At 37.9% G+C, this 15,074-nt stretch overlaps 1 protein-coding gene across 2 annotated transcripts in view; it reads right to left on the bottom strand.

Annotated features, from left to right (window-relative positions):
* The window catches only part of LOC124643296 (R3H domain-containing protein 2-like), a 51,508-nt gene that overhangs the window by 24,610 nt on the left and 11,824 nt on the right, over positions 1-15,074 (bottom strand). For both annotated transcript variants that reach the window (XM_047182221.1, XM_047182222.1), the window contains exons 2-5: positions 3,763-4,199; positions 2,768-2,849; positions 849-1,277; positions 328-470 (exon numbers count right to left, since the gene is read on the bottom strand). In XM_047182221.1, coding sequence (XP_047038177.1) covers positions 328-470; positions 849-1,277; positions 2,768-2,833 — 638 coding nt within the window. In that variant the 5' untranslated portion in view covers positions 2,834-2,849; positions 3,763-4,199. The remainder of the gene's footprint in view (positions 1-327; positions 471-848; positions 1,278-2,767; positions 2,850-3,762; positions 4,200-15,074) is intronic.

Genomic DNA, 15,074 nt, shown 5'->3' with positions numbered 1-15,074 from the left:
CATTTTAATTTCTGTTTCCATTTATCTTTACACATTGTTTACATCTTTTTTATTCCATGGTATGCTGGAAGAGATTTCTTTAGAAATAAGCATTACTTTTGTAAATTCTTTCTTTTCTGACGTCTTTCTTTATTATGTGTGTAGATTGAAAAAAAAATATATGCATTTTCGCAAACTTAGCAGTCTTGCGCAAAATGAAAAACGTTTGCGCAAATATAGTACAGCTATGTGCAAAACAATTTTGCGCAATCTAAGCGCAGTTTTGCGCAACATTAGCACAGTTTTGCGCAACATTAGCGCAATTTTGCGCAACATTAGCGCAGTCACCTGCAGTGTGCGCAAGCAGCACAAGAGCCGCAGACGCAGCTGACGCGCGGGTTGTTGGAGAGCAAGTCGCGCGGAGCGTCCGAGTGCCAGCGTCGCGTGCGCTGCCTCTCGTGGTGGTTGTCGTCCCAGCTGCCTGATGTTATCTAGAAATATAATATAAAATACTTTACACATATTTCATTTAAATGAGCGCTAAGTGCAATTTCATGGAAAAAATAAACAAGTTCCCATATAGTGTAAGTTGTAAATGAGTTTTACTAAAATCAAACCTTTCCAGAGGGTATACCAATAAAACAGGCAATAATTAAATGCAATGCCTATAAATCTTTTAGCATTCTACGGCCTTAGAATTTTGTGAGAAAACAAAAAAAAACTATAGATTAAAGAAAGTATCGAAACTTAAAATGAAGAGAGTCGTGATTACTTTAACAAAGCACATTCTGAAATGTGCATAAATAGAATAAAGAGCAGAAATCTGTTCTAACACTTTAAATTATATAGAAATTAGAAAGTGAACTCACCTGAATCTCAACAGGCAATTTCTTCTTAAACTCATCACTATCACTATTTTTCACATCACTACTGTTAACCACATCACTACACTTAACACTAACATGACTAGAATCCCCACTCACGCTCACAGTTCTATTTTCATCACTATTTTCTGCGCTAGGACTTTTGTTTCCGACGCTAGGACTTTTATTTCCGACGCTAGGCGACGTGATTCCAGCGCTAGGCGGCGCGTTGTTGCCATTTTCGACGGGTTTTTCGACGCTAGGAGAGCCGTTGAGTTCTGCGCTTGAGTTTGTGACGCTAGGCGAGATATTGCCTACGTTATTATTGATATTATTGGAGTTTGTGATTGTAGGTTGCGCTGGTGATAATGCTCGGGGCGGAGAATGTGTTTCGCGTAGCGCTTGACTGCGCACCAATTGTTTTGATTTGAAGCTCTGGAAAGCAAAAAAAATATGCTAAAGTGTTTGTTTGTTTGAATGCGCTTTTCTCAAAACCTCAAGTCCGATTTGAAAAATAATAATTTCACTATTACATAATTTATTCATCGAGGCTATCCCAACTACTATTATAAATGCGAAAATTTGCACGTATGGATGTATCCATGGATCTTTGTTCCTATTTCGCGCAAAAACTACTGGATGGATTTTTGATAAAACTTGGTAGTGATAAAGCTTATTTATCAAAATAACATATAGGCTACTTTTTATCCCGGTATGGGAAAAACTTCAATGTAAATGTCAAATGTTTTTATTTCAAATAGGTCTTTGTAGGTTCCTATGAAAAGTCACAGTAGTTGCACGGTTCCAGAAAGTTGGTCTCATGGGGAAGAGCCGGCAATAACTCCATAGACACTCTTTTTAAAAAACTCTCTTTGAAAGGGGCGTGTATGTGACCATGAGAAACAGCTAGTACCTCATAATTTGATATACCTACATAGTCTAGTTTAATTACCAGCAAGACTTGGAAGCTCATTAACTAGATGTTACGTATAACAACCTTGCGAGATAGCGGCAACCATTAATATAGCAACCTTGTGATGTCTTGGCCTTCGCCTTGGTAATGCAAGGGGTTTTATAGGGTAAGAGAATAGAGGTAGTTTGTTCTTATATGTTTTATAGTAGACGAGGTGTTCGTTTTCACGGAAAAATATATAAGTTTACGGCATATTATGAACTAGCCTCCGCCCGCGGCTTCGCCCTCGTCAAGTTCGGTTATATCGCGTTACCAAGAGAACTCTTCAAAAGTCCGGGATAAAAACTATCCTTTGTTTTTTCTCAAGGACAATTCTATCTCTGTACCATATTCTATTAAAATCAGTTCAGTGGTTTAGACGTGAAAGCGTAACAGACAGACAGACAGACAGACGGACAGAGTTACTTTCGCATTTATAATATTAGTAGGGATTAGAGACAGATACATATTAACGAGGAAACTACGTCAATTAACCGTATAAAAAGTATCCCATGTATTCATTCTTAATCAAGGAAAGGGATATCTAAGGGTCTACGCACATCGCGTTTTCAAACGCGCGTTTAGAAATTTAACCAGCCGTATATTTGTTGTCCATTGGTCAAATGGGCGATGTTACAAGTGATAATGCTCCAGTTATGGTTAAAGTTAAATGTTGCAATCACCTATATTATGTACTAGCCGTTTTCCCGCGGTTTCACCCGCGTCCCGTGGGACCTACTGCCCGCACCGGGATAAAATATAGCCTATGTTACTCGCAGATAATATAGCTTTCTAATGGTGAAAGAATAATCAAAATCGGTCCAGTAGTTTTTGAGTTTATACATTACAACCAAACAAACAAAGTTTTCCTCTTTATAATATTAGTATAGATAATTCTTCTGTACATGTTAGTCACCTTGATATGATACCAAGTCTGCTGGTTATTACTTAAATAGTCAGTAGAACCACTTACCCTATTTCTGTTCAGTTGGTTATTATCCTCAGCGCCCGCGCTCTTTTCTACTTCAGTGGTCTCCATTGCTTATGTGTTCACACTGAAATTATAAAAAAAAATACCTTAAAGCTTACAATTTACTTGAATGTACAAAATTTTAGGAAAATACCTTTACATCCTAAGGGTGCATCTACACGGTGCAAGTAGCTTGCGCATGTTGAGGCACGTGCGCAGGTTACATGCATTATAAAAACGCGCGGGTCTAGCGACTCGCGCATGCACCAAAGCAAAATACCCACCCGCGTGCTCTTGTCACTTGCTACTTGCGCATGTTAACTTTCTTTATATATTATTATATGCACTATGTAGATGCACCTTAATTTACGTAAACTTTAACGTCTCTGCACACAGCGGGCGCGGCGCGGCGGGACGGGACGGCGACGCGACACTGAGCAGTTGTAATGTACTAGATATTACGGACGACGCCACACAGAGCCGTCCCGCTCGACGCGACGCGACGCGACGATCTAGTACATTGTGTCGCGTCGCCGTCCCGTTCCGCCGCGCCGCGCCCGCTGTGTGCAGAGACCTTTAAGGTGTACTTCGGACACAAACGCTGTCGCTGTGGCTGTCGGCCATCGGACATAAGAGCTGCCGCAGCCAAAGCTACAATGGTCTATGTATGGGGATGTTTGAGACCGTTTCACAGCACAGCAGCAGCGTTCGGTTTGCGACAGTTGCTTGTGTCCGAAGTGTAGCTTAGGACTGATTTTATTGAGACTAGCAATGTAGATAAAGATGTTTCAAATCCGGCCCACTATATGTATATAAATACAGTACCTCGAAAAATCAACAAAAATCTAAGGAATTCCGAAAAAATACAGATAAATAGCTTAAATTCGTACTTTTCATGTAATAATTTGTTATTTATCAATGAGTTTTATTGAATTTATTGACTTATTCTGGCGACAGCTTTAGTATTTAAATTAATTAAACTATGATAACATACTAACCTTCAATCACACGTTTAAATAGAACACCTCTAAAACACAGGTTTTTTTATATATATAAAGGGGGAAAATTATTACTTATTTATTTATTAGAGATTGGACCAACACTGTCTACTACTAAAGAAGGCAACTATTTTAACATTACATCCATAAACTACAGAGTTAAAGCCTTTTTAGTCAAAAAACTCTCTTTTAAACGAAAAATTCGCGCGCTCACGTTGGTAACTATAGTTTGGAACACAGTATTTTTATTTTTATGTTGGTAAGCTCGTATTTCTTTTTTATTTTTAGTTTTTTTATGACTTTTGATGGGTGTGCACGTGGACGGCAGTTGACGGAGCGCATTTTTTTTGAAAATTCGTTATTGCAAAATGGCGGAAAAGTGAGGGGGGACTGGTGTGTTTATTTGGTGTTTCTTCTGTACCAAGGTCGCCATGTATCTGTAACAAATAAAAGGGAAAAATTAGCAACTTAGTTTTTAAAGTTTCCGTAAAAATATACCATGCAAGTGAGAGTTGGAGCTATGCACGTAGGTTTCCGCACAGTTATCTATGACAAAAACATATTCATTGCATGAGAGCCTAAATTAATGTACATTTTATTTCGATATAATTATTTACTTAAAAATAAGTAATCTTATTAAGTACCTACTCAATATTCCGTGAATATTTCCATCGTCTACTAAAAATATATAATCTTCATAGCTACCTATGATGGCTGGTGAGATTACTAGTAAAAAAATAACTGTTACTAGGATAATTTTCATCAAAATTAGTAAGTGCGTCAGACAGAAGCCAAATAACAGTTTTGTCTAGCGACTTAGGGATTATAGCTAAATTCTTCTTTCACGATATTAGCCTTATTTTTTTCCTGCCACGTGATAAATTCCGAAATAAAAAATATCTACGGTATTACTCATAATCATCTGCTTAGCCTTTACTCAACTATGTTGGGGTCGGCTTTCAGTCTAACCAGATGCAGATGAGTACCAGTGTGCCACAAGGAGCGACTGCCTATCTAACTTCTTTAACCCAACCACAAGTCAGGCAACCCGATACCCCATGGTAAGACTGGTGGTCATCATTTCTACCATCTTCGGGCTAGAACAACTAAAAGTCAACAACTAACATAACATCTATATGTGTGTACCCATAATCGCAGAAATAAATGAATTTAAATTTAAGTAGCGACGAAACGACGGCATACAGTAGCGTTAGCAGGTACCGATCACATAAACGGCAGTCATCTTTTTTTTTAACGACGTCAAAAATCATCACATGACCCCTCCCGCTGTGCGTTAGCAGCGGTGAGGGAGTGTCAGACTCTTACTGACTAAAAACCGTCGTGTTCCGTCGTAGGCCTTTTATGTACCAGGGCCGCAACAGGGCCGTAACTCGCGGGAACAATCCCGCAGCCCCGGCAGAACGGCAGTCATCTTAAAACTACATTTCACTATGAATTTTCACGTTCAATTTTCAGTAAACTGTTGTTTTAAGAAAAACTAACGCTCATATTGATGGTGAACTTGGACCTAGCTCGGATAGGAACACTATCGTGCTTATGTAAGCCGGAACGAAACGCGGCAATCACTCACTGCTATCGAACAATCTTCGTGTAAGTGTCCAGTGTTTGACGATACGACAATTATGGATGTTAAATTGTATAATGCATGAAAAATAATAAAGAACCTTATGTTGATTTCAGGTTTTTTGGTAAAATACTCCTATAGAAAAAATTAGCTGGCCCTGGCTCACTAAGGGCCCCAAAAGGTGTAAGAGGTAGATATAATAAGAATTCATTTTGACACTACCCTGCAGCACGTATGTGTCATCGGATCATTTACCGGATTAAAATAAAAGGTAGGTTTGAGAAATATCGGACACTAGTAGTTGTTAGATCATCGCGCTTATCTCAGGACCTACTGGTCCGGCATGGAAAATATTTCGATATCAGCCCATTTATCGAAGAAGGTCAAAGTCGAATGTTTTTTGCGCGGAAGTGATCCCCCGGGATGCGGGTGAAGCCGCCGGAGCAAGCTTGCATTTTCCATAAATCCATTAGTTATAAGGAATTACCTAATAAACACCGTGCCGTATAACAATGGAGCCGCAGCCACGAGGAAATAGCCGTGACCTAATGCCGTGGCAAGTTCAGACGTCCGTCACTGACTCACCTGGCTTGCTTCTACATACAGTGTAGGTATACATACTTAGTTATTTATTGAGGCTTCTAATATTTACTTGTACAGTCAACTTCAGGTCAGTGGTAACAGTTTTATAGGAGAATCGTACTTATTACTAATGAGTTAAGGTGCATGACAGTTACCACTGATGTGCAGTCTACCGTACTAGTAGCCTAGGGCCTAGTGGGTAAAGAACCAACATCTCAAGTATCAGTGTGTGAGTTCGATTCCAGGTTAGACAAGTACTAATGCAACTTTTCTAAGTTACATCTTGTATCTTGGACACCATTGACTGTGTTTCGGAGGGCTCTATACTTGAGGTCTCCTTTGGCAGTCGGTATGGGTAGTCAGCACGTAGACTTAGTGACTGGAATGAGGAGGTCAGATAGACAGTCGCTCTTTTCAAAGCACTGGTAGTCAGCTACCTAATATAGTTGGTAAAAGGCTAGGCAGATGCTGATATAGTTTAACACAAGCTGAACCAGTAGTGAAATAATAGGGCAACATCGAGTGAAATTTAAAAAAAAATACGAAGAAGTTTACTTGTTTGTTTGATGAAACTCGGCAATGAGTCACCAAGCTACGGGCCACGAGCCTCAACTTGCTACGGTTAATACTACGGCGTAGCAGAACCTACGTAGCGTCATAAATTGTCCACTGTATGTCATTAAGTATAATGAATATTTCAATTAATAAATTGATTTAATTAAAAAGTCTGATTGTCTTTTGTTATGAGACGGACAGACATGTGTTGCTGGGGAGTTTGTTGCGCCACTTCTTCCCAGCAATAACACATAGGAAGTGGTGAAGGGCGGGCATTTTGGGGGCTGTTTTTTGTAAAGAACAATGTCAAACGTCCATAGTAACTTAGGCTCAATAAAAATATTTCATGTACAGTGAAAATTCTTACAGTTTTTTGTGTAGTTTAATGTCAGAAGCTTTTCTATGTTTTCCACTTTTGCATTGAACTTCTCAAAACCAAATTATTCCAAATTATTCAAACGAAAAACCTGAATTCGTTAAACAAAATAATTACTTATTATATAACATGATATTTTTTTTTGGATTTATTATTTTGTAAGAAGTTAGTATTTTATATGTAAATTGTTGTAGTAAAGAACTTTGTGTCCGTGAGAATTCAGTTTTAAAAGTTGATTGGGTGGGCCGAAACCTGACATTGTTCTTTCTGACGTTCAAAAAGTTGCTGTTTTTCAGTGAGTATCTAAACGATTTTTTTTAAATACTAATATGAACTTGACTGACGTGACCTAATGACCTTGCGATACCTATAGGAAAAAATTTAACATGAAGAAAATTGTTGACAATTCATTCTTCATATGAATTACTAAGTTTCAAAAATTCATATTTTCTTATCCAAAGTAAAACTGAATATTTTATTTGTTTGGTTCGTTGTTTAAACATTTATTTGTATGTTTTTGTGATTAATAATTTTTCCACATACTATGCAAAGCAAGAAAATTATGTAACATTTCTTCCAACATGATTAGCACTGAACCTAGCTAGAATTTAGGATTACGAAATCTGACCTTCATACACACCATGAGTCACCATAGTTAAACACCAGAAGTTTTATAGGGCACAGAAAATATTTTCATACAGCCTGATTTTCCTATAACAAACCCTATGAATAATGTGGTGGCCCAGTGGGTAAAGAACCGACCTCTCAAGTATGAGGGCATGGGTTCAATTCCAAGTTTGACAAGTACCTACCAATGCAACTTTTCTCAGTTTGTATGTACTTTCTAAGTAGGTATATCTTAGACATCAATGATTGTGGTTCAGAGGGCACGTTAAACTCTAAGTCCCGGCTGTCATTTAACATCCTAGGCAGTCGTTACGGGTAGTTAGAAGCTAGAAAATCTGACAACCAGTCGTACTAAGGGGAATCGGGTTGCCCGGGTAACATGTTTCAGGAGGTCAGATAGGCAGTCACTTCTTGTAAAGCACTGGTACTCAGCTGCATCCAGTTAGACTGGTAGCCGACGCCAACATAGTTGGGAAATAGCTAGGCAGATCACGACACAAAGTCTGATATTCTCATCTCATCATCTCATCATTTTAAAATTTCTGCCAATATGATTAGCACTAGACCTAGCTAGAATTATTTAGGATTACGAAATCCGACCTTCATACACACCATGAGTCACCATAGTTTTATAGGGCACAGAAAATATTTTGATACAGCCCTGATTTTCCTATAACAGCCCATGAATAATACGGACTATGGAATTCGTGGAAATACTTAGGCTATTGCGTGGTAACTATAGAAATTATTAGGTATGGGATTTTTGTTTCTGATTTAGCTGTTTTACTTAGGTGGGTCTAGGTTATAGGTATGTATTTTTATTTAATAATATTGCCAATCTGATCGATTTGTTTGTTTGTTTTTTGAAAGCGGTAATTTCAGGAACTGATCAGGTCCGATTTTTTTTTTCAGTGTTTGAAAGCGATTTATCGAAGAAGTCTGTACAATTTTTTTATCCCGGTGAAGGTGAAAGTTTGTGAGAGTGCATGTTACTTCTTCACTCGCAAACGGTTATGGATTTTGGATATAATACAAGGTGTTGATTTGCATTTGTGCCATAGTTCAGGAGGAGGTCATAAATACGTAAATAATCGATTGGAATTACAGTAGACGGGAAATAGCTAATATGCAGTGTTTTTTTTGTCATTGTAATGTCGTAGTATTTCAGAAGTAATCCAATTTTATGAATGAAAATTATGAATGATCGTTGCGTATGCTTTGTGTTTGCGTTTGTGTGAGGGCGCAGCACAGTTTTAAGGCCAGTAACACACGCGCCAAGTTTAAATACGGCTAGATGACATTGACGGAATTCTGAAAAAAAATTAAAAAAAAAATTACTTACCAATTTTTTTGTTGATTTGGGTCGAGAATCATTAGCCTAATTACGTCCTTTAATATGGCACGGATGCAAATCAACAGCTTGTATAGCTTACAACAACATTATGTATCGGTTGCTTTTTTATACGAATCCGAGTGCCCTCAGGAACGGGGTGACTAGTTCAAACAGTTCTAGCGGTTCAGACAAAGACAGTTCAAGATTAGCACATCCAAACAAACTCTTTAACTTTATAATATTAATACACATTTATCTTAACAACTTTATCAAAGAAACTAACAGATTAACATTTATTTATGTATGCACAAACAGCAATACTTCAAAAAATATCAAATCATTGTTTTCACAATACCACAACATCACATTCAATCATCTCAAAATCAATTAACACCCAAAAAATTCAATGTCAAAACAAAAAAAGAACAGCCATCAGAATAACGATCAGACCCAGTACCCCAGTTCGCGTATCCCGGGCGGGGTGAACGACCTCACAAATAGGTCGCCGCTCCAGCAAGATGCAATAGTAGGCATGACCCGGTTGCAGGACTTGGGTATATCGGTCATATGATGTAGGGATAGTAGAATTTAATTATAATTATCTTTAAGTTAGGGTAGGTCTTTTTTTCCGATGGCTAAAATCATCAAATGGGCTGCGGGATTTTTCACACGAGTTACCGCGGCGCTGGTACATAAAGGGCTTAAGAAGGAACATGGTGGGTTTTAGTCAGTAAGTTTGAAACTCCCTCACGCTGCACCCACAGCGAGAGGGCCGAAGGGTCACTTGGTGATTTCCCATAAACAGGTATCGAAAATGATTCCTTTTATTTTATACTAAACTAGATACCACTAGCTAGTGGTTATAGACGCGTCCCGGAAGACCCATACATCGCAGCTGGTTAAAAAGCAATCTGTATACATTCTCAGGATCTTTAGACTATCTTTGTACTTATCAAACATTTAAACCAAAAAATTAAACCGACTTCCCAAAACACTAAAAAGCAAAAAAAAAACTATTTTTAGGTGCATCGGCCTAGAATTCGGTGTCTAATGGATGTTACTAAGTTAATTTTGCCACCGGCTTCTAGGCCGATGCACCTAAAAATAGTTTTTTTTTTGCTTTTTAGTGTTTTGGGAAGTCGGTTTAATTTTTTTGTATAAAAGTTTTTTATTTAAAGCTTTTCAGTGATACGTATGGTTGTCACTATCCATACAAGTGGGAAGTTCTCATCAATACAAAGAATATAAGTCCAAATACGAGGTATTTTACATATTCAGTTGTCGAGTTCCCTCGACTTTCTCTGGTCTCCATCATCAGGTCAGCTTCAAACCTTCACTGTTGCAAAGGTCTTGTCAATACAAATAATTTAAGCCCAAACACGAGGTAGTTTACATATTCAGTTGTCGAGTTCCCTCGACCCTCTCTGGTTTCCATCATCAGATCAGCTCCAAATCTTCACTGTTGAATAGTGCTTTTAGGCGTACACCTGAGTATCAAGTTTTTACCCTATGTATGCCTACAACTTTCGAAGGTTGCCCTCGATTTTTCAGGGTTTCCATCATCAGATCCTGACCTGATGACTATGGGACCAACTGGCAGCTATTCCGAGTCGAACAAAAAAAGAATCACGTAAATCGGTCCATAAACCTCGGAGTAATCGATGTACATACATAGAAAAAAAAAAAAAAAAAACATACCGGCCGAATTGATAACCTCCTCCTTTTTGGGAAGTCGGTTAAAAATATATTACGACGACCCCACGTAACTTGGGAACAAGGCAGGAAGAAGTACGAATTCTGTCGTCAAAGCCCTACAGGCACACAGGTGCTTTCGCATTTATAATATTAGTTTAGTCAGGATTATTACCTATTCAATATTGTTCCAATATAACATAGGACTTACCGGGTATCCCAGTCGATGCGAGGGGACGGAGGCAACACAGGTGACCTAGTTGCAGCTATCCAATGCATCTATCCAATCTAAGCTACACGGACCTATCTATCTTTTGTGCAGTATATTTTATGGCAAATCGACCGGTTTAACAGCTAATTATTGAACAATAGAAAATCCATTGTGTCTTGCGTAGATCCGCGCACCGACGTACAAGGGGTTAATGGTCACGAAAATTGTGATTTTCTGGTTTGGTATAGAGTTGAGATAATATGATATTGAAAATTGTACTTTTGCAATAATCGAACCCAAAACGCCAGTGGTTTCAGTCGCACCCCGTGGGAACTTCTTCTTGCAACTGGATAAAAGCTAGCCTAAAGCCTCTCAGTAAATCTAACACTGAAAGATTTTTTCAAATCGGTACCCAATAGTTCATCAGATTAGAACCAGTATAGACTTTCAGCTCTTTCTTGCAATATCTCCTGCGTACCCGGCAAACTTCTAGGTGTACACGAATAAAATATAGCCTACGTCATCCGGCGATAGTGTAGGTTTCTTATTTCAAAGTTCATATCAAGATTGTTTATTTTTACTTAAATACCTACTCAATAGAATAGAAAGGGAGTGAGTGTCAGTATGACGAGTGACAGGGAAAAATGGAAGCGGAAGACATATTGCGCCGACCCCAAATAAAATTGAAGAAGAAGAAAAGCCTACCTAAACAAATAGAGTGACATTAAAATCCATCAAGCTAACAACTAGCAAACCTTTACTTGAACTTCAACCCCTGAAGCTTGTCAGCCTTGAGGAGCTGACTCACGCGACCTTGACTCCCACACGGCCGGTAATCAGCCGCGAGTCTCACTCACGATGTACAGTCACCTCTACTTATATAGAAACACTATTAAAATTCTATTAAATAAATAAAAAAGACAGGATGACCATCGCAGGCGGGGTAGGCCCCAAAAGAGACGGCGGGATGACCTGGATGCCTACAACCCTGATTGGTGGGAGGACTCAAAAGATCGAGAAGAGTGGAGGCAAAATGGGGAGGCCTTTGCCCGGCAATGGGACAGTAAGGGGCTAAGAAAAAAAAAGAAATAGTTAAAAAAAAAAACTAAAAACACGCTCTTTGTAACGTTTCTTAGCTAGTCATGTATTGTCAATAGGGTGTTGTCCAGGGTCGAAATAATGAAATAATATTTAGTCCGCTTTTTAGATAATCAAAAAATATTGGATACGTATTTTTTCTTTTTTTAATTAAACATAAAATGACAAAGATAATACACTTCAAAAATTAGGAGTGGGGGCCTTTTACGTCACAGTGTCCTGAAAATTGTAGCAACTTGTGACGTCACACTCAACTTTAACACGCTATATCTTAACAAGTTCTGATCCAATTTAAAAAAGAAAAAATACGTATCGCTTAATTTTGGACAATCTACAAGACGGACTAATTATTATTTTTTAGGAAACTAGCCTATTGTCATCAGAACTCAGAGCGTGTCATCCTAATCGAAGACCGGGAAGTGGGTCAAATTAAGATTCCAAGATTTTCTTACATACTTAGTTACAAGTGAAGCTAATATAAGCGTGTTAAAAAGTCGAAGATTTTGTTTGTTTGCTGTAATTTCAGGAACTACTGGATATATATTTGAAAAGTTATTTCATTGTTAGATAGCCCGATTATTATGGAAGGCTATAGGCTACTTTTTATCCGGGTCTGCGGTATAGTTACCACGGGTTGAGGGTGAAACTGCCCCCGAAGGTTAACGCAAAAGTTTTGATATATTTGTATATATAGATAAAATAACGTTCATTTTAACCGACTACGACTACTGGTTTTTATTGAGTGACACATGTTGTAGAAGTCTATTTTCTTTAAGAACAATTATAATGAAGCAAGTTATACGCATATTTACATAAAACTTATTTACATATCAAAAAAACTCCTCATCGCTGCCCACCGGGAGTGTACCCAAGAGGCTGGTAGCATTACCACGTTGGATGGCAATGCTTACTTTTTGACCAAAATAAAAACCAGCCTTTGGGTCACTTGAAGTGTCAGCAAGTCGCTTTGCCAGATCTTTATAGAAATTAGATATTTTGGGAAATGTTGTGATGTAGTACCGGGGACTTTTGTGCAAAATCTCAAAACAGGCAAAGCTTAACAATGCCTCTATTTCTTAAGAACACACTACCGGCAACCTACAGACATGTGTTGCTGGGGAGTTTGTTGCGCCACTTCTTCTTCCCAGCAAAAACACATAGGAAGTGGTGAAGGGTGGGCGTTTTGGGGGCTGTCTTTTGTAAATTCCTGACGTTCAAAAAATGCTGTTTTGCAGCCAAGTTTGAATAAATGATTTTAGTTTTTTTTGACACAAAAAAATTTACTTCGTTTTGGTCCGGCTAGTAGATTTAGTCATGTATGACTGTACTATGGTATTGGTGTTCCGAGAAAAAAGGTTTTTATAGTTCGGCCATTCAGAGAATGCGTTCCTGACACGTCGCGATTGAACTGACGACGTAACTTTGCAATGGCGTTGCAGTTACGATAAAAATATTTTTGCTGGTTGTTTACCGTTTTAACAATTGAGGAGCATTAAAACAACATTATTATATCAATAATCAATGAATGTAGTTACGTCGTCAGTTCAATCGCGACGTGTCAGGAACGCATTCTCTGAATGGCCGAACTATAGGGCATTCGAATATATGGTAATGTTATAAAACTATGGAGATTTACATTTCTGATAACGTTTTTAGGGTGAAGTGATGTATGAGATGACTAGTTTTCAGCTGTGGTTTTAACTGGATTGGGCTGTGAATATAAGAGAGTGAAAGTCTATGTAATCTTGAAAATGGTCTAGTTATCTGTCAAATATATTTATTCCTTTTCTGTACGAGAAAAGGCCGGTTGGTGCCCAGTAGTAGGGTATAAAAAATACAAATAAGGAAATAACTAATATAAGCAACATTCTTTCAAGACCCAACTGCAAGCCTTACTGTTTTTGTTTCTGTTTTTTTTTTTTTTTTTTTTTTTTTTTTATATATGTGATTTATTGTAACGGATGAGCATATGATTTTTGTATACATTAATGTTTAGTTTGAAATCCTGTCTCCTCTTTAGTACCTCAAAATCTGTACATGAATTGTAAAACTGACAACGAATGAGCCTGGAACTTACGACACAGGGAATCCTAGTGTAAGTTTCAGGAATCAAAACAATTGCATGTAATTTATAAACAATAAATTATTCTTATTCTTATAAACATCTGAATTAAGAACCTCCCCTTTTTGGTGAGTTGGTTAAAAAGGTAAGTTTAGTAGTTTTACCTACATGAAAGCTATAATATAACAGGCTATTAATTTGGACTATATTATTTCTGACTGAAGTTTCCTCTTCTGAAATAGAAATGTTCATTAAAAAAGTTTTCAAACGTTTTATGATGTTTTTAAACAGATTATTTTCCCTGGATTGTACATACTTTTTCTTGAATTACCTATCTTTCACCTATTAGTTCGTACCTATATTCTAAGGTACTTTCATCCCTGTACCTACCCTTGCATAAAAACTGCATAGACAGGACAAAGGGCTGTAAGAAGGGTACGCGCGTGTGCGATGCCCCATTGACCTGATAACCGGATAGAACCGGATCGCACCGGATCGTTCGGCTGTCCCGAGCGCGCCCGAACTCTCCCGAACGCAGAGGGCCACTTATTGGCTGCAAATTAGCGGGATTTTAGTAACGAAACGTTTTTATGGTTTTGCTAATATTTGTTGCGTGTTAATTAATGGTTTTTATGTGATTGCGGAGATATAAAAGTGCTAGATTGGGTTGGGCATATTTTCGCTTCGATATCTGACGTCAGGAATTGGCTGTAACTTTATTAAACTTGCTTTTTTGATAAGTTTCTGTTTACTTTCAATAATAACGAATACTGTAAAAGTGTGTATGTATGGATGTTTGTTCCTCATGCAAAAGCGAACGAATGGGCCTTGATAAACCTTGTATTTATTTTTTAGCTATTTAGCTTTTAAATAAACCATATCAAGAACAACAAATATGCTACTTTTTATTCGGTTACATGATGTAGTTTTCTCGGGAAGTGGACCACTGAAGGAAGCTACTAGCAGCGGACTTCTTCAAGATTGTCAACATCTCATCTCATCATTAAAACGAAAATATTTTTAGTGTAAATTAAACGAAAAGACAGACTTTACCATGACAATTTTAAGCCACAACTTTAAGCACATAAAAATGACTAGAAGTGTAAAGGGCACTCGGGGTAGCTGTGACGCACACACTTTTATTTTTAGTGTCAAGGGTGAAGGGTGAAATAACGTCGATAGGGTGAACAC

The sequence above is a fragment of the Helicoverpa zea genome, chromosome 27, assembly GCF_022581195.2.
Source record: "Helicoverpa zea isolate HzStark_Cry1AcR chromosome 27, ilHelZeax1.1, whole genome shotgun sequence".
NCBI classification, from domain to species: domain Eukaryota; kingdom Metazoa; phylum Arthropoda; class Insecta; order Lepidoptera; family Noctuidae; genus Helicoverpa; species Helicoverpa zea.
This window is presented reverse-complemented; position numbering and strand designations above follow the sequence as displayed.